General features: G+C 30.9%; 1 protein-coding gene across 10 annotated transcripts; it reads right to left on the reverse strand.

The window, feature by feature from the left end:
- Nucleotides 1–1,168: 1,168 nt before the first annotated feature.
- Nucleotides 1,169–10,145, reverse strand: LOC120085384 (homeobox-leucine zipper protein PROTODERMAL FACTOR 2-like). 10 transcript variants are annotated; one of them, XM_090317500.1, is made up of 10 exons: nucleotides 9,030–9,316; nucleotides 8,838–8,925; nucleotides 7,576–7,598; nucleotides 6,696–7,248; nucleotides 6,490–6,597; nucleotides 5,528–5,731; nucleotides 4,687–4,858; nucleotides 3,067–3,341; nucleotides 1,670–1,765; nucleotides 1,169–1,583 (listed from the first exon to the last, which is right to left on the reverse strand). In XM_090317500.1, exons 4-10 carry the CDS (start codon nucleotides 7,242–7,244, stop codon nucleotides 1,233–1,235), a joined length of 1,755 nt encoding a protein of 584 aa, XP_090173626.1. In that variant the 5' UTR covers nucleotides 7,245–7,248; nucleotides 7,576–7,598; nucleotides 8,838–8,925; nucleotides 9,030–9,316; the 3' UTR covers nucleotides 1,169–1,232. The 10 variants fall into 10 exon arrangements, with proteins under 10 accessions (XP_090173626.1, XP_090173627.1, XP_090173620.1 ...); XM_090317501.1 differs by having other exon boundaries at nucleotides 7,576–7,668; XM_090317494.1 differs by lacking the exon at nucleotides 9,030–9,316 and adding an exon at nucleotides 9,971–10,145 and having other exon boundaries at nucleotides 1,170–1,583; nucleotides 7,492–7,598.
- Nucleotides 10,146–23,376: the final 13,231 nt, after the last annotated feature.

The raw sequence follows: 23,376 nt of genomic DNA on the forward strand, positions 1-23,376 counted from the left end.
AAGATAATTAGTCTCTCAAGGACACTTTCCCTCTCAATTCTCTCAAGTAAATTTCACAGAAGAAAGTTCTCTGTAAAAATTTTCTCCTTCACAAAACAATATTCCCTCATCTCTTTCAAAAGTCGGTTCCCACAAACCAATCATTGTTAAGAGAATAGTAGGAAAGACCCTTTCAAAAGTCGGTTCCCACAAACCAATCATTGCCAAGAGAATAGTAGGAAAGACCCTTTGGTGACTTTGCGATACTGAAGAAGATGTTGGATTTCTTGAAGATAGTCTTCAAAGGTGAGTTGTTTCTTCTTCTTTGCAATTTGCTTTGATGCTTCATTATGAATGTAAATTTCTTTTATTCTATATTCTAAATTTCTAAAACAAAATGGAAAGAAAAGCAATCACTTGTTTCTACTTCGAAATTCGATCCCTTCACCATTAGGTCTCTTGCTAACTCACAATGGATAAAAACAATGATTAAGAGTTTTGAAAGAATTAGAAATGTTCAAATTGATTAAAGGAATATATGTTAATTGTATATGATACAATTAATATTATGTATTTAGATACATTAGATATAAAGTTTATTTTGAACGAGATTCAAAATTAAATTATATAATATGAGAGATTTAAATAATATGAATGAGATTCATACCATGACTATTATATTATGTAGCCTTTAATTACATGTATATATAATCCTGACCTTATTTATAATTCTATTGATTGAGCAAGAGTTCTACCATTCATGTCTCAAAGACTTTTGAAGTGTTTAATTTAAAATATAAGTCATTTTAGAATAAATTGGACTTTTTGGCAATCACTCAAAATAGTTTTTCAAGTACATTTTAATACGTTTTTATCAAAAATGTTTAAATAAAAATAAGTTTATTGAAAAACTTTTTTTTTTTTTCTAATCAATCCAAACAGATCCTAAGTATCAATTTAGGATTTACCATCATAACTTTGAATTGATCATGTTTTGACACTTTTTTCATCTTACGGTTTAGTTATGAGTTTGTTTGTTCATTTTCTTTCTGAATATCGTAGGGTTTCTTCTCCTCCTTTACTTCAAATATGAAAGTTGAAAGCCACCTATTTCAGTCTATCTTGGCTGTGTGACCTTCACAATATAGCCATAAGTACTTGTAATCCTAAAATTTGAAAGACGATGTTCTCGTACCAATTACCAAATATTTCTTGTATTTTGAGCATTAGACTCGTTTCATTTCATTGTTTTTTCAAAATTGTTGAATTTTGAAAGCCTCTTTGATTGAGGCAACAGTTTCAGTCATAATTCTATGCATGGAAACCATTGATTGAAAAGGCACTCTTTCAGTCACTGAATGATCAATAATGTTGAGAGCAACTGTTAGAATGCTTCCATCAGCTACATCTTCCTCTCCATTCATTCTTGGTTTATCTGGAAGGACTGCAAAGCCAGAAGGCAAGATAGCTACATAATCCGGGTTTCCTCCACGTAAGACCACCGCCATTGCGTAGATATCAACAGGTGCAAAGACTATGTACGATCCCGATGCGTCGTAGAAACTCTCTTGCAGGTAAAAGATCTCGATTCGTCTCGGTGCTGACTGCAAATTTGGGAACTTTTCAAATTAAAGTTTGAACAGTACTAGAAAGGGTTGGTGTGTAGAAAAAGTTGAATCGACAGACTTACGTTCACTTGAATTATCGACACTCGGTTTCTTGAATCGATGCCGTTGATGATGCAAGAAAGTTCTGTAATGACATGACCATATGAAAGGATGTCCCACTGCAATATATATGAATGAAAGATCACTAAAATGAGTAGCAGATTTTGATTACCACATGAAGTATAAATGAAAATGATTGATATATACTAGTTACATATCATGACTTCATTACATTATCAAAATTTATCTATACCTGTCATGAGTAAAACTCAACTGATATGAGATCAGACGTTCGAGTACACTATATGAGATTAGACGTTCGAGTACATCATCTCCCATATATGATTGAACTCGAAAAAAGAAAAATCTTATCCATACCTATTTGAAGAACTTTTCAATTAATAAAACCTTTTGAAGTCTCAGGCTTTACCAAACTCAAAAGAAGCATTGCACCACCTTAAGGTATATATTTTTCTTCAAATATAATGATTAGTAAAAAAAAAAAATATTTTCTTCCTAATTACATAAAATTTTAATTAAAATACTTTGGTTAAATTATAAATCTAGTTCCAGATTTGTGTTTATTTGATCCCTATGCCTTTAAAATTACAACTCAAGTTCATGAATATACTAGACACAACTTTGCAAGTTATAAGTTTCAGTAGACAAAATTCAAATAGTTAGTTTCTAAAAATTTTAAATTTGTTAAGAACGTATTGGATACAAAATTGAAAGTTTAGAATCTTATAAATAACATTCTTGAAAGTTCAAATACCAAGACCCCGTCTTATGACCATTTTGTTTTTAAAATTAAGCCTAAATATTACTTCTACCTTTAGATTTCTTCCTTTATTAGAAAGTTTTTACCAATGGTTTAAAAATCAAGCCAAATTTTGAAAACTAAAAAAAGTAGTTTTTTAAAACTTTTTTTTTTCCTTTTTTAAATTTGGCTAAGAATTCAGCCATTGTACTTGAGAATGATACAAATCATTATAAGAAATAGGGAAGAAATATGTTTAATTTTCAAAAACCAAAAACAGAAAACGAAATGGTTATCAAACAGAACCTAATAAACACAATCTCAAAACTCAGAACTAAGTTTGCTATTCACAATTTAGTTACTTGAGGCATGAAAAACCTACATGCATACACAAATCAAACTTTCTTACAGCTAAGTTTATCAAATCAATATTGTTACAACCACATCCCTATCTGATCACAATCTCTCAAATGCATGTTTCCCATTATCTTTCAACAACCACAAGACAATTCACAATTCCAAAACTTTAATCTCTTCCCATGAGCTATCTTGTAGTCATCTTAAATATAATAATCAATCAGTTCTTTATAGACATTAACATCTCGACATAAAGAAAACAAAAACGAACCTCATAAAACGATGTAAAGTCGAATTGCATACCTTGTTACGAGACTTCTCGTGACGAAGGTAATGGAAAAGATGTTTCGGGTTGGTCGGAACGTGAACGGAAGTGGAAAAAACTACTGAGGTACATGGAGGTCTTCCAGGATCATCTTTGGGATTTGGGGTCACCATAACCCTAATGTCTTCATGTCCAGGAAAGGGAATTTTAATCCATGGATTTTCTTTACAAGTACTCATATTTCTATAGAAGCTCTTTGTCATTCTCTCAGCCAACTTCAACACACTTAACCTTCCCGCTTGTAATAGTAATACTACACATTTAACACATCACCAAAATCTTGTTACAATATTCTTTTGTTCCAAAAAAAATGTTACCAAGGCCTGTTTTTGTTTTTGTTTTTGTTTTTCTGAAAATTAAGTCTATAATTTCACCTCCTTACATTTTACTAATGGTTAAAAAAACCAAGCGAAATTTTGAAAACTAAAATATGTAGCTTTTAAAAACTTGTTTTTATTTTTTGGAATTTGACCAAGAATTCAACCATTGTACTTAAGAAAGATGCAAATCATTTTTAAAAGAATGAAGAGAAAATAGGCTTAATTTTCAAAAACAAAAAACAAAAGGGTTACCAAATGGAGTCTAAATAATCCATTATAATATTAATTGTAATATGCGACATTCTAATATAATTATACACTTTACTTACTCTACTAACGAGTAAATAAGAAAACTCTCAAGAGTCTTATCATGGGGTAAAAGATTCAAACTTCTGATCATTTTTCAACCAATAACCCAAACATATCAATTGAGTTATAATCACGTTAACAAACAAAAATAAAGTCTAAAGTTTTGAATTTCATCTCATTTGTAAGGTTTAGGTGAGGAATAATCAATATCTCTCATACACATTGTTGATGATTGTTATACCCTCTACGATGTTATTATTATGTGTAATAGAATTAAAGAAAAATATTTTAAAACCTTTCAACTTCAACAACACAAATAGAAATCATCAAAATTAATATTTAAAATTTCTCATGAACTAACTAATAAATAATACAAAATTCAACTAATAGAACGGTAAGTCATTCACATAATATCTTAAATCCAATCATGAAAATGTTTCAACCAAGCCACAAAATCAAACACATACAAAAAAAAATGCTCAAACTTTAGGAACAAAAGTTAATATTGCTTAAATTCAATTAATTAAAATCATCCATGACAATTTTTTCTTAAAAAAACTCACTTCTAACTATAAAACTAATTAAGGGTATTAATTGAACCACTTATTCAAATGTAAGTTATAGATATGAATGATTGAAGTCGAAAATTCAAGATTAAGATTAACTCATCCACATATATATGTAATAATCAAACGTTTTCCTAAAATTTCTTAAACTAAATCGTTAATCTCCTTCATATTCGATTATTAAACCTTAGGTAACAACCAAGTAGGAAAATCAGAACGCAACAGGCAAGAAGCTAATGGGCCAAAACATATGCAGATATATTAACAGTCCGAAAAATATATATGAAGAGACATCTCAAAACTTGAAATGGATGCCACAAATATTAGAACACGATGAATAAAACAAGAACTATTTCCATGAATAAAAGGGAACAATAATAGGGGAAAAAGTTATTTTGAATACCTCCATTGAGTGTTGAACAGCTCTTAGCCATTAAAGTATCTTCCCAAGTGCAATGTCTAACTAAAGAAGAAACCCATCGCTTTGCACCAAATGCCAATCCTGAATTGATGTATGCTTCATACATTTTATTAACCATTCTTTGGTCAATTTCCACATGTTCTATCCATATCACCTACAAATTATATATCACAAATAAATGATATCGTATAGCCCATCGAAATATTAAGAGATTTTGTAAGAAAACTAAACAAAACGTGATAAACACATCGTTTTGATAATATTCATGTTTCTTGTTTTATGTATATAAAATTTAAGTGTTTATTAACCATCCTCGTGGTCTTGATTTTAATAATCATCTCTAGTTTTTCAAAAAGACAAGTACAAAGGATGGCTTTTATCACTTTTGACGTATGAGACATGTATACACTAAGAAGTTTTTTTTTCCTTAAAAAGAATACATCGAGAAGTTAGCAAATATAAGCTAAGCTGCAAAAAAGTACACCTCAACTTTGTCATTTGTTTCTAAAATACCTATATTCATTCAAAAGTTGCAATATTATCCTTAATTTTTCATAAATGTTTCAAAACTATCATTCGAGAAGATATCCTTAAGAATCTTGAATGGAACATAGGATGTTTAGAACGATTTTAATTTGACAATGTTTTGAGTTCTAATTTATTCTAGGTAAATGATATGTTATACTATTCTAGGTTGTCCTAGTTATTGTCCAACATTTCTAATAGATTAGTTTCTACCTTAAGAAAAGAAAAGAGAAAAACAAAACGTTATCAAGACGAGACTTGAATTAACTTAACCCTAAATTTGTACAAAAATTCTAACCTTGGAGAGACCATTTGGAGATGCTTGGATTAAACAACCAGAAGGTTTTCTTCTAAACCCAATAGGTAATAGATAAGGGAAGAGATCTTCCAAGGAAACATCAACAATTCCCCATGTATATGGAGCTAATTGTTTGCAGAACCTCCCAAAGAAACTCTCTCTTGTCTCAACAAGTGGTGATGGGATTTGAAACTCAGCTGTCATCTGAAACACAAAACAAAAACCTTTAATTTTTATAATTAACAATAATATTATTCTCTAAAGCCACAAACAGGACCAATCTTGAAGACAAACTTATGCATAAAAACCCTACTTTCTGATCATATTCAAGGCTGACATGACATAATGGGATTAGGTCTATTAAGATTTGAGGGGACTCGCTTCTTGATCTACGTTTGAGAATACAGAATATCGCTACGGGTGAATTCAGAATGACTTTTGAGTTCGAGAATACAAAATATTGTTATGGGTGAGTTTATAGTGGTTTTTGGATTTGAAAATATACAAAATAATGTTAAATGGTGAATTTTAAATGACTTTTGAGTATGAGAATACAAAATACGGTTAAGGGTGAGTTTAAAATGAATTTTCGAGAAGAAAATGAGTTTGATAAAAAAAAAGACTTCTTAATGAGTAATTTAGAAAACAACAATTAATTAGCTATTTCTTCCTAAACAATTAGTATCAAAATAGTAATATCTTCACCATATCTAAATAAGTTTTAATTTAAGAAAAAAAAATCAAACAAAATAGTTATCGAACGAAACTTTCCTTCATCAAACAATACTTCAAAAAAACTATCCATGGAAAACAACTTCAAGTAACAAAGATATAGTTTTTCCTTAAATATATCATTATTAGAAGAAAAAAGTGGGGTATAAAAAAATAAATGCTCAAGAGTCCATTTAGATTACTAACTTTCACTATTCAATCAAAGAAATTCTTAAGTTTGTGTTAATTACCACTTGCACAGTTTCATTGTAGTTCCCTCCAATAGGTCCCATTGATGACCATGTTTGAAGAATAGCTGCTCTTGCAACAATGTCAGAGAAGACAAGAGACCATTGTTCCTAACAAAAAAAAACATTCTAAGTGATTAAGAAATTAGAAAAAATTCAACTTTAGTTATTCTTAAATTAAAAGAGAAAAAAAGAAAAGAAAAACACACCAAATCCATAAGAAACCCAACAATTCTGAGTGGCTCCATTCTGACATATGCAGTTTGTCTTGAAAATTCAGTTTGAAGATGATGTTGTTCTTGTTGTTTGTCTTTAGGACAAAAATTTGTCTGGTTTTGATTATCACTGCTTGATTTGGTGTTGTCAATTTCAAGATCTAAAAGATCACTACAATGAGTCTCACCAACCTCAACCATTTTCATTATATCCATCAATGTATAGTAAGATTCAGCTTGATCTTCATCTTCTTGTGGCTTCCATAGAGGATCTCCATCAAGGGCTACTTTCGTGAGCTCGTCCATGGCGGCATGGACGACCTCGACGATTCTCAACTGCTGATCCTCGGGGACAACCGAGACCGCCATGAGAAGGTCACTTGCTCTCTGGAGCTGACTACTACTATTATTGTCTCTTACATTGGAGTTTGATGATGCTGAATTATCCAAGAGGTGAAAGTTGGAGGTACATTGAGGAGAGTAGGGAGTGTGAGGAGAAGAACCAATATCTTCATTATTGCTTTCTAGGTTATCACTTGCCATTTCTCTGATAATTGTTTACAATTGAAAAGAGAACAAGGGATGAATACACACACATGATTTGAAAACCCTAGTTATATGAACTAGACTCCACAACAAAAAAAAACGTATATACCCAATCTAGAGTTTAGGCTATGATACCAAATGATATGAATACCCTGGTGTTATTTGAGCCTTTAATAACAAATTGATGTAAAATCTTCAAAATCAAATTCAGCATGACTTCGAGGAGAGTTAGACAAAGGTTTACCTTGTGCTCAAAGATCAAGAGGTAAAGATAACTAGTTCGCTACTCAAAGTTTGAACACTCCACAAACAAGTTAATCACTTTTACCTGGAATGCTCAAGCCTGCAACCCTAGTCAAGAATGACAAAAAAAACACGATGATGAATCTTTGTTATCAAAGTAGAAGGAAATTTTTCATTCCTGAAAGAATAAAAAACGATTCAGTAATGGCCAGGATCTAGATAGCCTCCAAAGCTCTTAATGTATGTCACACTATAGATCCTACTAAAATAACAAAGATACTCTTACTTAACATGTAGAAAAGATAAAATTGGAATAAAAGGCTTTGGCCACACTAAGTTTTTCTATTCTCTTCTTGAAATCTTAAGCAAATCTGATTTTGTTTTTGATTTTTTTAAAATTAAACTTGAAGCAGTACTACTTTCTACCTATGAATTTCTTTGTTTTGTTATCCACCATTGTAGGAATGTTTTCAAAATCCAAACTAAGTTTTAAAATTTAGTTTTTAGAAAATCTTATTTTTATTTTTGGAATTTAACTATTAATTAAATGTTACAATGAAAATTCTTGTAAAAAAAAAATATGAGAACAAACACAATTTTGAAAAACAAAAAATAAATATCAAATGGTAATTATTAAAAGGAATAAGCTTTTAAGCCTTTTAACAATATGAAGGGAATCTGAGATTTAAGAAGAAATATTTTGGCTTAAGATTTAGATCTTCAACTTTTTGCTCTTATTGATCTATTTAGATCTTTGTATACTTGAAGTATATTCTAGTTTCAATATTATCATAAAAATCCTTTTATTAATTTGTAGATATCAAGTATTTTCTCAAAATCCTATTCATTGTTTTTAAAAAATAAAAAATAAAAAAGCATTTTTGAAATCCAAGCATAATTCTTTTTTTTTTAAATCATTTTTTCTAATTTCTTCGGACAAAAATTTAGAATTTAAAAGAAAATGTATAGATCAAAATTCCAAAGTAATTTTAGAATAGCAAGATCAATGTTAAGAACGATAATCAATGAACATGCATGACCCTTTTCTATTTGTTCTACAAATTTTTTTTTCTAGAAACAAATTTTAGGTCAAAATATAAAAATCAAACTAGGGTTTTTTTCTTTTTTTGCTCCTTTTCGTTTTCTGTTCTTATAATTTTTATGAAATTGGGATTTTTTTTCCTTTTTTTTTAAGAACAATCAAAACTTGACCTAATTGAAAAAGCAAAAAACAAACAAACAGAAACAAACAGAGATCAATAGTGGGTTTTGATTTGTAGGGTTTTTCTTTCAACGACTAATAATCAATTGAATTATCAAGAACATGATCAAATCAATTAGTTTTACCTTTGCAATCTCTTCAGCTTGAAACCCTAATTTAGTTTCCTTGCATCATTTTTCTACCCAAAAATTGTTGCTTCCTCTGAAAAAAATCCTAAAAATAAGATCAAAATCAACTTAAGAACAAAGATCAACAAAAACTCAACTCTAAAATCAAATCAAAATTAAAACCAATTAGTAATTAAATAAAAAACGTACCGTTTAAGAATTATGAATCTATATTCTTCTTAATCATGAAACCCTTCATATATAATGAATTTAATAATTTGGTTTTTCAGTTTTTTTTTTTTAGATATCAACTTTATGGAGTGTGGGTTGGGTTTCCATGTATGGATATTTCAGTGAGGATATCCACATGGCAAAGCTTTGCTTTATTCTCTTAAAAAAAAATTATGAGAACAAACACAACTTTAAAAAACAAAAAATAAATATCAAACGGTAATTACTAAAAGGAATAAGCTTTTAAGCCTTTTAACAATATGAAGGGAATCTGAGATTTAAGAAGAAATATTTTGGCTTAAGATTTAGATCTTGAACTTTTTGCTCTTATTGATCTATTTAGATCTTTGTATACAAGTATATTCTAATTTCAATATTATAATAAAAATCCTTTTATTAATTTGTAGATATCAAGTATTTTCTCAAAATCCTATTCATTATTTTTCTTTTAAAAAAAATAATAAAGCATTTTTAAAATTCAAGCATAATTCATTTTTTTTTTTAAAAAAAAAAATCATTTTTTCTAATTTCTTCGGACAAAAATTTAGAATTTAAAAGAAAATGTATAGATAAAAAAGCTGAAGTAATTTTAGAATAGCAAAATCAATGTTAAGAACGATAATCAATGAACATGCATGACCCTTTTCTATTTGTTCTATAATTTCTTTTTTCAAAAAACAAATTTTAGGTCAAAATATAAAAATCAAACTAGGGGTTTTATTTTGCTCCTCTTCCTTTTATGTTCTTATTATTTTTATGAAATTGGGATTTTTTTTTTGAAGAACAATAAAAACATGACGTAATTGAAAAAGCAAAAAACAAATGGAGATCAACAGTGGGTTTTGATTTGTAGGGTTTTTCTTTCAAAGACTCATAATCAATTGAATCATCGAGAACATGATCAAATTAATTAGTTTTACCTTTACAATTTCTTCAACTTGAAAGCCTAATTTAGTTTCCTTTCATCATTTTTTTACCTAAAAATTGTTGCTTCTTCTAAAAGAAATCTTGTTGTTTCTTCTAAAAGAAATCCTGAAAATAATATCAAAATCAACTTAAGAACAAAGATCAACAGAAACTCGATTCTAAAATCAAATAAAAAATAAAACCAATGGGTAATTAAAAAAAACCAATTATGAATGTATAATGAAGCCCTTCATATATAATGAATTTAATCATTTGGGCTTTTATTTATTTTTTTTTGGAAGGATATCAGCTTTATGGAGTGTGGGTTGGGTTTCCATGTATGCGTTTGTAGTCTTTTATTGTAACAACTAAATTTTCTTTAATTTGAATTAAATATATTTGTTAATTGCCTATTTGAATTGATATCTAATTTGGATAAATTATATTTAAAATGGATTAAATTAACATATTAAGTTTTTCTTTAATTTTGTGGGCTAAAGATTTTAAAATTATATTTAATATGTTATTTGGATTGTTGAGATAAGTTCAAAAGATCTAAATATTTTTTTTATTCGATTCTTATATTAGATTTGTAAACTAAGCATGTTTAGAAGTTATTAAAATCGTTGAAATCTCTTTTGTCATTTTTAAAACCATTCAACGACATATTTTTAATCACTCAAAATTAATTATTTTAATTTTTAATTTTAGATCTTTAAATATAAAGTTTATATATCAAAATTAGCTTTGAATGATTAAAAGAGGATCTACATATTTGAGGTACGTTTCTCCTTCTCTGGCAAGACCTACAAATTTATTTCTCCTAAAAAATGGTTGCTTCCTCAACTCAAGAAATAGGAAGAAATCCAATTCTAAAATCAAATCAAAATTAAAACCATTTGATAATTTGTTTTTTGATTTTTCAGATGATAGGATGAACAAGTTTAGCTTTGTGGATTGTGGTTTCCATTTATGGATGTTTCAGTGAGGGTATCACGTGGCAAAGCTGATGTGACTTTTTGTTTTATTCTTATTCATCTTTAGCATTTGGTAGTTTTTAGAAAAAATATTCAGATTCTTTGAGGATTTTTTCGATCTTTTTTCTTTATGGTTTTTAGAGTTTATAAAGTTTGATAATTGGTTCAAGGTTTTACAAACTCGGAAAGATGGCTAGAAACGGGTGGGTCGGGTGAGATGGGGCAGGCCCGGGCGAGAAAGGGAGGGGGCGTTACTATTTTTTGGCCCAGTCCTGGGCCCGACCGAGTATGGACCCAAGCCAAAAAACAAGAACGGGTGGACTGAGCGACTTGGGAAATGGGGCTGGACCAGGCATTAAGGGGAGGGGACTTTACTATTTTTTAGCCCGGTCCTGGGCCCGACTGCATATGGGGTTGGGCCCAAAAAAATTCTAACATGAAAAATCAAACTCCAGAAAGGTCATTTATTTTTGTCAATTTTTCAAAAAGTTACCGAACTATTGAATACATACAAAATGAAATACATACCTTCTTACGGAGTGTACAAAATTACAACTTCCCAAAATACAAGTTTTGGACTTGACGAAAAATTTTTTGTTCTAGAAATAGTTTAGTGAAGAGAACTTTTTTGTGGGTTGTAAACAAACCAAATTTGGTGGAGAAGTTTTTGGGTTGGAATGTGAATACTTTCTTATGAATTAATTTTGGATTAGTTAATTTTTTGTGAAAAAATTTTTAGGTGGAGAATTTTTGGTGAACTAATTTGATAGGTTGGTTGTTGAAATGGAAGGTAAGAATTTAATAAGGGGCATAAGAGTAATTGTACTACCAATATTTTCCATGCTTACATCATTTTCATCATCGAGGGGTAAAAAAAACCCGTTTTACAAAAATAGGTCCAAAATACAAAATCAAACTTCAAATAGGCCATTTTTGTCAAATTTTCAAGGTTTTTCTTACTTTTTCCATAGAGTTATGGGTGTGTTTTGGATTCACTTTATAAATCTTTAAATAAGTAGTTTTAAGTGTAAAAAAAATATTTATAAATATTTAGAGGCCACTTGGATTGAAGATATTATTTCATGGATATGAATATACTATTTGGATTGTTGAGATAAGTTTGAAAGATCTAAATATTTTCTAGATTTGATTCTTATTAAATTTTGAAACTAAGCATATTTGGGAGTGATTTTAAAATGACTAAAATCACTTTCGTCATTTTCAAAATAACCATGAAACACATTTTTAGTGCATGTTTAGGAGTGATTTTAAAATCGTCAAAATCTCTTTTGTTATTTTAAAATCAATCAATGACATATTTTTAATCATTCAAAATTCATTTAATTTTTAACCTAGTCCTTTGAATACAAATTTTATATAATCAAAATTAGTTTTGAATGATTAAAAGAGTTGATAAGGATCCACATATTTGAGGTACGTTTCTCCTTCTCCGACAAAACCTACAAATTTAGTTCTCCTAAAAAATTGTTGCTTCCTCTGGAAATTAGATCAAAATCAACTCAAATGAGCTGAAACCCAACTCTAAAATCAAATCAAAATTAAAACCATTTGATAATTTGTTTTTTGATTTTAAGAGTATAGGATGAACCAAGTTCAACTTTGTGGATTTTGGTTTCCATTTATGGATATTTCAGTGAGGTATCCACATGGCAAAGCTGACGTGCCTTTTGTTTTATTCTTATTCATCTTTGGCATTTTATAGTTTTTAGAAAATATTTAGATTTTGAGGAAGTTTTCCTTTGGAAAAAGGACCCCTTTTAAAAGACCATTATACCTTTTTTTTCTTTAGGAAAAAGATTCAAAACCTCAATCCCTCCCTCCAAGACCGTTTTCTTGTTCAACCCTTCAAATTCCTTTCAAAACTCCTCACATTCTTTCAATTTTTCGTCAACATTTCAGTTCATCATCTTCAAGTTCATCTTCATCACGTAAGTATTTATGCACATTTTAGGAGGGTTTTGGTTTTGGATCTTTTGGCATTTTTCTTGATTTTTTGTTTGTTTGTTTGTTTTTTTTATTTTATTTTATCTTTATCCTTTATTCTGTTATAATAGTGAGTTTGACTTGTATGAGCTCATTTGATTAAAAAAAAAATTATTTCTTTTTGTAGCAAGTTTATGAATTTTCATGAGGTTTCATAATTTTTTAGATTTTTTTTTTTTGTGAAAAAACGTTATATTTTAGAATGATTTTGAGGATATAGATAGTATATGAGTTTATTTGTATATTATAAACTTTTTTTTTTTGCTTTAAACTCCGATTTTTTAATTTTGAGACGTCTCCAAATCGATGAAGCCCGACTGGGCTTCTTTAAATCTTGACCAGGCAGGCAACCGGGCGGGACTTATGGGGAATCAAGATCAAGAAGGAGGGCAGGACTAGGAAGGGGGAAGTGTGGAAAAACCTGGGAAGATGGCCGGGAACGGGCGAGCCGAGTGAGATGGGACAGGGCTGGACGAGAACGGGAAGGGACGAGGAGAAAGGGAAGGGACATTACTGTTTTTTGGCCTGGTCCAGTACTCGACCAGGTATGGGGCCGGGCCAAAAAATTGGAACGGGTGGATCGGGAGACTTGGAAAATGGGGCAAGATCGAGCGAGAAGGGGAAGGGACATTACTATATTTTGGCCCGGTCCCGGGCCCAACCGGGTTTGGGGTCGGGCCAAAAAATAAGAATGGGTGGATCGAGTGACTTGGGACTGAGAATGGGCGGGTGGGACCAAGTCATCTTTGAAGCATAAATACAAGTAAATAAATTCTAATATGGAAAATAAAAATCCAAAATTATCATTTATTTTTTTCAAATTTCCCAAAAATTATCGAACTATTGAATACATACAAAATGAAATGCATACCTTCTTACGAGTGTACAAAATTACAACTTTATGAACTACAAGTTTTGGACTTGACGACAGACTTTTCATTCTGGACATGTTTTCAAAATCACCGTGAAACATATTTTTAGTGCATGTTTAGGAGTGATTTTAAAATTATCAAAATATATTTTGTCATTTTAACATATCAGATGATCAGAAACCCAATTCTAAAATCAAATTAAAATTAAGACCATTAAATAATTTTTTATTTTTTATTTTTTATTTTTTTGATTTTTCCGAGGATAGGATGAACCAAGTTCAACCTTGTGGACTGTGGTTTCCATTTATGGATGTTCCAATGAGGGTATCCATGTGGCAAAGTCGACGTGGCTTTTTGTTTTATTCTATTCATCCTTGGCATTCGTAGTTTTTAGAAAATATTCAAATTCTCCTATGTTGAGGATTTTTTCGATATTTTTTTCTTTAAGGATTTTAGAAAGTTTGATAATTGGTTCAAGGTTATAAACTCGGGAAGATGGCTAGGAACGGGCGTCGGGCGAGATGGGCGGGCTCGGGCGAGAAAGGGAAGGGACTAGACGAGAAAAGGAGGGGATGATACTATTTTTTTGGCTCGGCTGAGTATGGGGCCGGGCCAAAACAGGTGGACTGAGTGACTTGGGAAATGGGGCCAGACCAGGCAAGAAGGGGAGGGGATGTTACTGTCTTTTAGCCCGATCCTGGGCTAGGCCGGGTATGGGGTCGGGCCAAAAAAATTCTAATCTAAAAAATCAAACACCAAAAAGGTAATTTATTTTTGTCAATTTTCCAAAAAATTATCAAACTATTGAATACATACAAAATGAAATACATAATATACAAAATTACAACTTCGTGAAGTACAAGTTTTAGATTTGACGAAAGACTTTTCGTTCTTGAAATAATTTGGTGAAGAATTTTTGTGTTGGAATGTGAATAATTTTTTGTCAATTACTTTTGGATAAGTTAATTTTTTGTGAATAAATTTTTTAGGTGGAGAATTTTTGGTTTCTAGGGTTTTTCTTTCAAAGATTCATAAATCAATTGAATCATCAAGAATATAATTAAATCAATTAGTTTTACCTTTACAATATCTTCAACTTGAAATCCTAATTTTGTTTCCTTCCATCATTTTTCTCCCCAAAAATTGTTGCTTCCCTAAAAAAAATTGATCAAAATTAATTTAAGAACAAAGATCAGCAAAAACTCAAATCTAAAATCAAATCAAAATTAAAACCAATTGGTAACTAAAAAAACCTACCGTTTGAGAATTATGAATCTATATTCTTTTTAATGCATGAAGCCCTTCATATATAATGAATTTAATAATATTGGAAGAAGCTTTGTGGAGTGTGGTTTTCCATCCATGGATATTTCAATGAGGTATCCACATGGCAAAGCTGACGTACTATTTAACTTTATTCTCATTGGTTTTTGGCGTCTTGTAGTCTTTTATTGTAACAACTAAATTTTGTTTAATTTGAATTAAATTGATAGGTTAATTGGCTATTTGAACTGAAATCTAATTTGGATAAATTATACCTAAAATGGATTAAATTAGCATATTAAGTTTTTCTTTAATTCTATGGACTAAAGATTTTAAAATTATATTTAATATGTTATTTGGATGGTTAAGATAAGTTGGAAAGATCTAAATATTTTTTGTATTCGATTCTTATATTAGATTTGTAAACTAAGCATGTTTGGGTGTGATTTTAAAATGACTAAAATCGCTTTCTCATTTTCAAAATCATCGTGAAACATGTTTTTAGTGCATGTTTAGGAGTGATTTTAAAATTGTCAAAATATCTTTGGTCATTTTTAAAATCACTCAACGACATATTTTTAATCTCTCAGAATTAATTAATTTAATTTTAATTTTAGACTTTTAGATAAAATTTTTATATAATCAAAATTAGTTTTGAATGATTAAAAGCGTTGACGAGGATCTACATATTTGAGGTACATTTCTTTTTTTCGGACAAAACCTACAAATTTAGTGCTCATAAAAAATTGTTGCTTCCTCTAGAAATAAGATCAAAATCAACTCAAGAACATATTAGATGAGCCAAACCCCAATTCTAAAATCAAACCAAAATTAAAACCATTTGATAATTTGTTTTTTGATTTTTCAGAGAATAGGATGAACCAAGTTTAGCTTTGTGAACTGTGGTTTCCATTTATGGATGTTTCAGTGAGGTATCCATGTGGCAAAGTTGATGTGGTTTTTTTTTTTATTATTCTTATTCATTTTTGGCATTTTGTAGTTTTTAGAAAATATTCAGATTCTTTTATGTTGAGGATTTTTTCAATCTTTTTTAAGGTTTTCAGAGTTTATAAAGTTTGATAATTAGTTCAAGGTTTTATAAACCGAGGAAGATGGCTACGAACGGGCGGGTCGGGCAAGATGGGGTGGGCCCGAGCGAGAAAGGGAAGAGACAAGGAGAGAAAATGAGGGGACGTTATCATTTTTTGGCCCAGTCCAGGGCCCGACCGCGTATGGAGCTGGGCCAGAAAACAAGAACGGGTGAACCTAGCGACTTGGGAAGTGGGGTCGGGCCAAAAAAAAATCTAATATGAAAAATCAAACTCCAAAAAGGTAATTTATTTTTGTCAATATTTCAAAAAATTATTGAACTATTGAATACATATAAAATGAAATACATACCTTCTTATGGAGTATACAAAATTACAACTTCATGAAATACAAGTTTTGGACTTACAAAAGACTTTTCGTTCTGAAAATAATTCGGTGAAGAAAACTTTTTTTGAATTGTAAAAAAATCAAATTTGGTGGAAATTTTTTTGTGTTGGAATGTGAATAATTTTTTGTCAATTAATTTTGGATAAGTTAATTTTTTGTGAATAAACTTTTTAGGTGGAGAATTTTTGGTTTGTAGGGTTTTTTCTTTCAAAACTCATAATCAATTGAATCATCAAGAAAATAATTATATCAATTAGTTTTACCTTTACAATCTCTTTAATTTGAAACCATAATTTTGTTTCCTTCCATCATTTTTCTCCCCAAAAATTATTGCTTCCTCTGAAAAAAAATCCTGAAGATAAAGACCAAAATTAACTTAAGAACAAAAAACTTAACTTTAAAATCAAATAAAAATTAAAATCAATTTGTAATTAAAAAAAACCTACCGTTTGAGAATTATGAATCTATATTCTTCTTAATGCATGAAGCCCTTAATACATAATGAATTTAATAATTTGGTTTTTTATTTTATTTTATTTTATTATTTTTTTTTTTTTGGAGGATATCAGCTTTGTGGAGTGTGGGTTTCCATCTATGGATATTTCAGTGAGGTATCCACATGGCAAAGTCGGTGATTGTTTGCTTTATTCTCATTGGTTTTTGCCGTTTTGTAGTCTTTTATTGTAATATCTAAATTTTGTTTAATTTGAATTAAATCTATTTGTTAATTGGCTATTTGGAATGATATCTAATTTGGATTAATTAAATTTAAAATTGATTAAATTAACATATTAAGTTTTTATTTAATTTTGTGGACTATTTGAGATAAGTTCGAGAGATCTAAATAATTTTTAGATTCAATCTTATATTAGATTTTTAAACTAAGCATGTTTGGGTGTGATTTTAAAATGATTAAAATCACTTTCGTCATTTTCAAAATAATCGTGAAACATGTTTTTAATGCATGTTTAGGAGTGATTTTAAAATAGTCAAAATATCTTTTATCATTTTTAAAATCATTCGATGATATATTTTTCATCACTCAAAATTAATTAATTTAATTTTTAATTTTAGACCTTTAAATAAAAAATTTATATAATCAAAATTAGTTTTTAATGATGAAAAGCGTTGACGAGGATCCACATATTTGAGTAAAATCTACAAATTTAGTTCTCCTAAAAATTGTTTCTTCTTCTAAAAATAAGATCAAAATAAACTAAGAATGAGCTGAAACCCAATTCTAAAATCAAATCAAAATTAAAACCATTTGATAATTTGTTGTTTGATTTTTCGGGAGGATAGGATGAACCAATTTCATCCTTGTGGACTGTGTTTTCCATTTATGGATGTTTTCAGTGAGGATATCCATGTGGCAAAGCTGGCTTTTTGTTGTGTTCTTGTTCATCTTTGGCATTGTGTAGTTTTTAGAAAATTTTCAGATTCTCTTTTGTTGAGGATTTTTTGGATATTTTTTTTATTGTTTTCAGAGTTTATAAAGTTTGATAATTGGTTTAAGGGTTTATGAACCCGAGAAGATGGCCAGGAATGGGTAGATCGGGCAAGATGAGGCGGACACCGGGCGAGAAAGGGAAGGGACGGGGTGAAAAAGGGGGGGACATTACTATTTTTGGCCTAGTCCCGGTCCCGATTGACTTAGGAAATGGGGTGGGATCAGGGGAGGGGACGTTATTGTTTTTTAGCTAGTTCTGAGCCCGACCAAGTATGGGGTCGGGCCATAAAATAGGAATGGGTGGACAAGGTGACTTGGGAAACGGGGCAGGACCAGGCGAGAAGAGGAGGGGACGTTATTGTATTCTGGCCCGGTCCCGGGTCCAGTCGGGTATATGGTCGAGCTAAAAAACAGAACCGAGTGGACCAGGTGACTTAGGATTGGGATGGGGCAGGCGAGACCGGGTCATCTTTGAAGCATAAATACAAGCAAATAAATTCTAACATGGAAAATAAAACTCCAAAGTTGTCATTTATTTTTGTCAATTTTCCAAGAAATCATCGAACTATTGAATACATACAAAATAAAATATATACATTCTTAAGAAGTGTACAAAATTACAACTTCGTGAAATACAAGTTTTGGACTTGACGAAAGACTTCTCCTTTTGGAGATAATTTGGTAAAGAGAACTATTTTTGGTTGTAAAAAAATCAAATTTGGTGGAGAATTTTATGTGTTGGAATGTGAATAATTTTTTTTTCAATTAATTTTGGATAAAATAATTTTTTTGTGAGTAAATTCTTTAGGTAGAGAATTTTTGGTGAATTAATTTGTAGTTGTTGAAATTGAAAGTGAGAATTTAATAAGAGGCATAGGATTAATTGTACAACAAATATTTTTCATGCTTACATCATTTTCATCATTAAGGGGATAAAAAAATCTTATTATCCAAAAATAGGTCAAAAATACAAAATCAAACACCAAATAGGCCATTTTTGTCAATTTTCCAAGGTTTTGCTCAGTTTTTCTAAGTCTTTTTTAAATAAGTAAATTTAAGTGTAAAAAAAAATTATAAATATTTAGAGGCCGTTTGGATCGAAGATATTCTCTCATGGATATGAATATACTATTTGGATTGTTGAGATAAGTTTGAAAGATGTAAATATTTTCTAGATTCGATTCTTATTAGATTTTTAAACTAAGCATATTTGGGAATGATTTTAAAATGACTAAAATTACTTTCGTCATTTTCAAATTAATCGTCAAAATCTTTTTTGTCATATTTTTAATCACTCAAAATTAATTTAATTTTTAATTTTACACCTTTATATACAAATTTTATATAATCAAAATTAGTTTTGAATGATTAAAAGCGTTGACGAGGATCCACATATTTGAGGTACATTTCTCCTTCTCTGGCAAAACCTACAAATTTAGTTCAACTAAAAAATTGTTGCTCCCTCTAGAAATAAGATCAAAATGAACTCAAGAACAGATTAGATGAGCAAAAACCAATTCTAAAATCAAATCAAAATTAAAATCATTTGATAATTTGTTTTTTGATTATTCGGAGGATAGGATGAACCAAGTTCAGCTTTGTGGACTGTAGTTTCCATTTATGGATGTTTCAGTGAGGGTATCCACGTGGCAAAGCTGACGTGGCTTTTTTGTTTTATTCTTATTCATCTTTGGCATTTTGTAGTTTTTAGAAAATATTCAGATTCTTTTCTGTTGAGGATTTTTTTCAGTCTTTTTTCTTTAAGGTTTGTAGAGTTTATAAAGTTTGAAAATTGGTTCAAGGTTTTATAAACCCAGGAAGAAAGAGCGGGTCATGCGAGATGGGGCGAGCCCGGGTGAGAGAAAGGGAAGGGACCAAACGAGAAAAGGAGGGGACTTACCATTTTTTGGCCCAGTCCCAGGCCCGGCCGAGTATGTGGCCGGACCAAACAACAAGAATGGGTGGATTGAGTGACTTGGGAAATGGGGTCGGACCATTATATCTTTTTTTAGGAAAAAGATTCAAAACCCCAATCCCTCCCTCCATGACTATTTTCTTCTTCAACCCTTCAAATTTCTTTCAAAACTCCTCATATTCTTTTCATTTTTCTTCAACATTTTGGTTAATCATCTTCAAGTTCATCTTCATCAAGTAAGAATTTATGCACATTTTAGGAGGATTTTGGTTTTGGATTTTTTGGCATTGTTCTTGATTTCATGTTTTTGTTTATTTTTATCCTTTATTCTATTATAATGGTGAGTTTTTATCTTGTGTGAGTGGTTAAAAAAAATTGATTTTTTTTTGTAACAAGCTTATTGGTTTTTATGGGGTTTCATAATTTTTTAGATTTTTTGTGAAAAAATATTGCATTTTAGAATGATTTTGAGGCCTATAGATAATATATGAGTTTATTTGTATATTGGAAACCCTTTGCTCTAAACTCCGATTTTCTAATTTTGAGACGTCTCTAATTCGATGAAGCTTTGTTGGGCTTCTTTAGATCTTGACCGGGCAGTCAACTGGGTGAAACATGTGGGGAATCGAGAACGGGAAGGGGAAGTGGCGCAAAATCTGGGAAGATGGCCGGGAATGAGCGGGCTGGGCAAGATGGGCAGGACCGGGCGAGAAGTGGAAGGGATCGGGAGAGAAGGGGAGGGAACGTTACTATTTTTCGGCTCGGTCCCGGGCTTGGTCGGGTATAGAGCCGAGCAAAATAATAGGAACAGATGGATTGGGAGACTTGGGAAATGGGGCAGGACTGGGCGTGAAGAGGAGGGGACTTTACTATATTTTGGCCCGGTCCCGGGCCTAGCCAGGTATGTGGTCGGGCTAAAAAATAGGAACGGGTGGACCGAGTGACTTGGGACTGGGAAGGGGCGGGCGAGACTGGGTCATTTTTGAAGCATAAATACAAGCAAATGAATTCTAACTTGGAAAATCAAACGCCAAAAATGTCATTTATTTTTGTCATTTTTTTCATAAATTATCGAACTATTAAATACATACAAAATGAAATACATACTTTCTTACAGAGTGTACAAAATTACAACTTCGTGAAATACAAGTTTTGGACTTGATGAAAGACTTTTCATTATGAAAATAATTTGGTGAAGAAAACGTTTTGTGGAGTGTAAACAAATCAAATTTGATGGACATTTTTTTGTATTGGAATGTGAACAATTTTTTGTCAATTATTTTGGATTTTATGTCCTAAAACTCGTAGTTTGTAATATCATATTCTTGTTCAATAAAGCTGTTATTGAAAATCTTTAGTAAATTTAAATTCTATATTCATGAATCCAATAAACTAAAGATCCGAGGCTATTAAGTTTAAGTTTGAACTTTATGTAGTAACATAAATTTGGATCAAGTGCAAATATATAGCCAAAATTGTCTATAGTATATGAATAAGGTTGGGCGCCTTATTTTGGGAACACTATGGATGCGGCATGAAAATAGAGGCATCCTATTTCTTGTTTACATAAGACTAAACCATGAAATAGTCACTTTTTCCATTCTAAATGCCGTTTAATGTATAAAACTGACTATTTCGTTAATTGATGACCTAGGTAACTTAATCTTAATCCTAAGCTAACTATGAACTTCTGTTCACTCGGAATTATCCTTAGATCTGCATAGGTGAGGGTAGCTCATTATCATTGGCCCAATAAGCCTCCCATTTTAGGGGTAAGATGCTAAGAACATAGGGTGCAAGACGGAATTCACTCTTACCCGTTATAGGGATAGTAGATAGGTTGTTCCCTTTAGTACTGAATCTAGGTCTTGAACAAGGGGCCCCGCCCTTTCCTTGGCCTGAGAGGGGTTTAGTTTATAGGTTGGACTTTAAACCAATTGTTCATTAGAGGATCAATGGAACTTTAGGAATAAGATGTAGTCTCGGGGGTAAAACGGTTTTTATGACCCAACCGAGATTATGAACAACCTGTGAAGGATTAGCTTACTAATCATGGTTATATCATATGGACACAAATATATCTATAGTGAGGGGAGTGCAACTACAGGACTATAATGGAATGACCTATGAGTGAACGAATGTTGATTAGCTCCATCTAAAGAGTTTAGCCAGCTAATCTCGGATCGTTGGAGCACATGATCTATAGGTCCATTAGGTTACCCTACTAGCTCATATGGAATAAACTTAGAACAGTATAATAGAATAATTCAAATTGTTCGAATTAGGTGAAGAGAGAAAAACTGACACATATATGTGATATAGTTGTCGGTTTTTCAGTTTAGACATACAACTTTAATATTTAAATGTGATTTAAATATCAAGAATATGAATACGTTCATATTCGGAAGCTCGGAAATAATGGAAATGGTCAAAGATGTAAAAAGTCAAAGAGTTGACTTTTGACTTTGAAAAGTCAAACTTTGACCGACCTTATATTCAAATGTGATTTGAATTTCGAAAATGAATGCGGATTCATGCTCGGGAGGTCAAAATTAGTCAACACGAAAAAAATCATAAAAAGTCAAAATGTTGACTTTTTGGTCAAAGTTTGACTTTGACCAAATGACTATTTTGCCCTTTGACTAAAGTTAGTGAGAAAATCCAAACTTTTGTTGGATAATTCCACTAACAAAATAGTGGGCTAGGTGTTGACTTATAATGAAGACATTAAGCACACTTAAATAATAAATTCTAGGTGTTGGGATTTTGTGAAGTTTTTTCATGCAATTTTGCATGACCCTTTTCTATAAATATGGGCTTTTGTTTTTGGATTAAAATTTTTTGGTTTTTTTGCCAAAATAGTTTTCTAAAATAGGACCAAAAAAAAATCAAAACCCAACCTAAATTTCACTCTTTTATTTCCATATGTTTTTCTCTCTCTTGGGTTCTTCATCCATCGGGTCCCACAACCCGGCTCTGAGTCCAGAGGATAGTAGGTCAGCTCTAATGGTTGTTTGGTTCATGTTCGAGGGGAAATAGAGAAGTTTCGGGAGCTTCAAAGGTATTATTTCAAATTAATTCATTTAGGGTTGCATGTTTAATTTGGGCAATTAGAGTAAAATCGATTCTTATTTCCACTGCGCATGCCGACTTTTCCATCATGTGGTATCAGAGCATGTTTTAATTTTACTCAATTACATGTGGTGGGTATCAATTTATTAGATAAAATTGAGATTGGAAACTAAAATGGTTTTTAGATTTTGACAATTAAATTAAGTTTTCTATTGTAGTATTAACTTGTAATTGCTCACATGTTTATGAGCATTAATATGTGAAAAAGGGTCTGTAAATTTGTTGGAGTCATTAGAGTTGAAATTAGGTTGTAATTTCTTGATTTCGAAGGACAGCAGCAAAACTGGAGAAAAATTGCTTACAGACCCGAATTTGGCCCCCAGATCTGGAATTAAGCTCCTAGACCCGACCCTCAGCCCAAGATCCGACC

The sequence above is a fragment of the Benincasa hispida genome, chromosome 9, assembly GCF_027475165.1.
Source record: "Benincasa hispida cultivar pf3 chromosome 9, pf3_genome.v1.1, whole genome shotgun sequence".
NCBI lineage: Eukaryota > Viridiplantae > Streptophyta > Magnoliopsida > Cucurbitales > Cucurbitaceae > Benincasa > Benincasa hispida.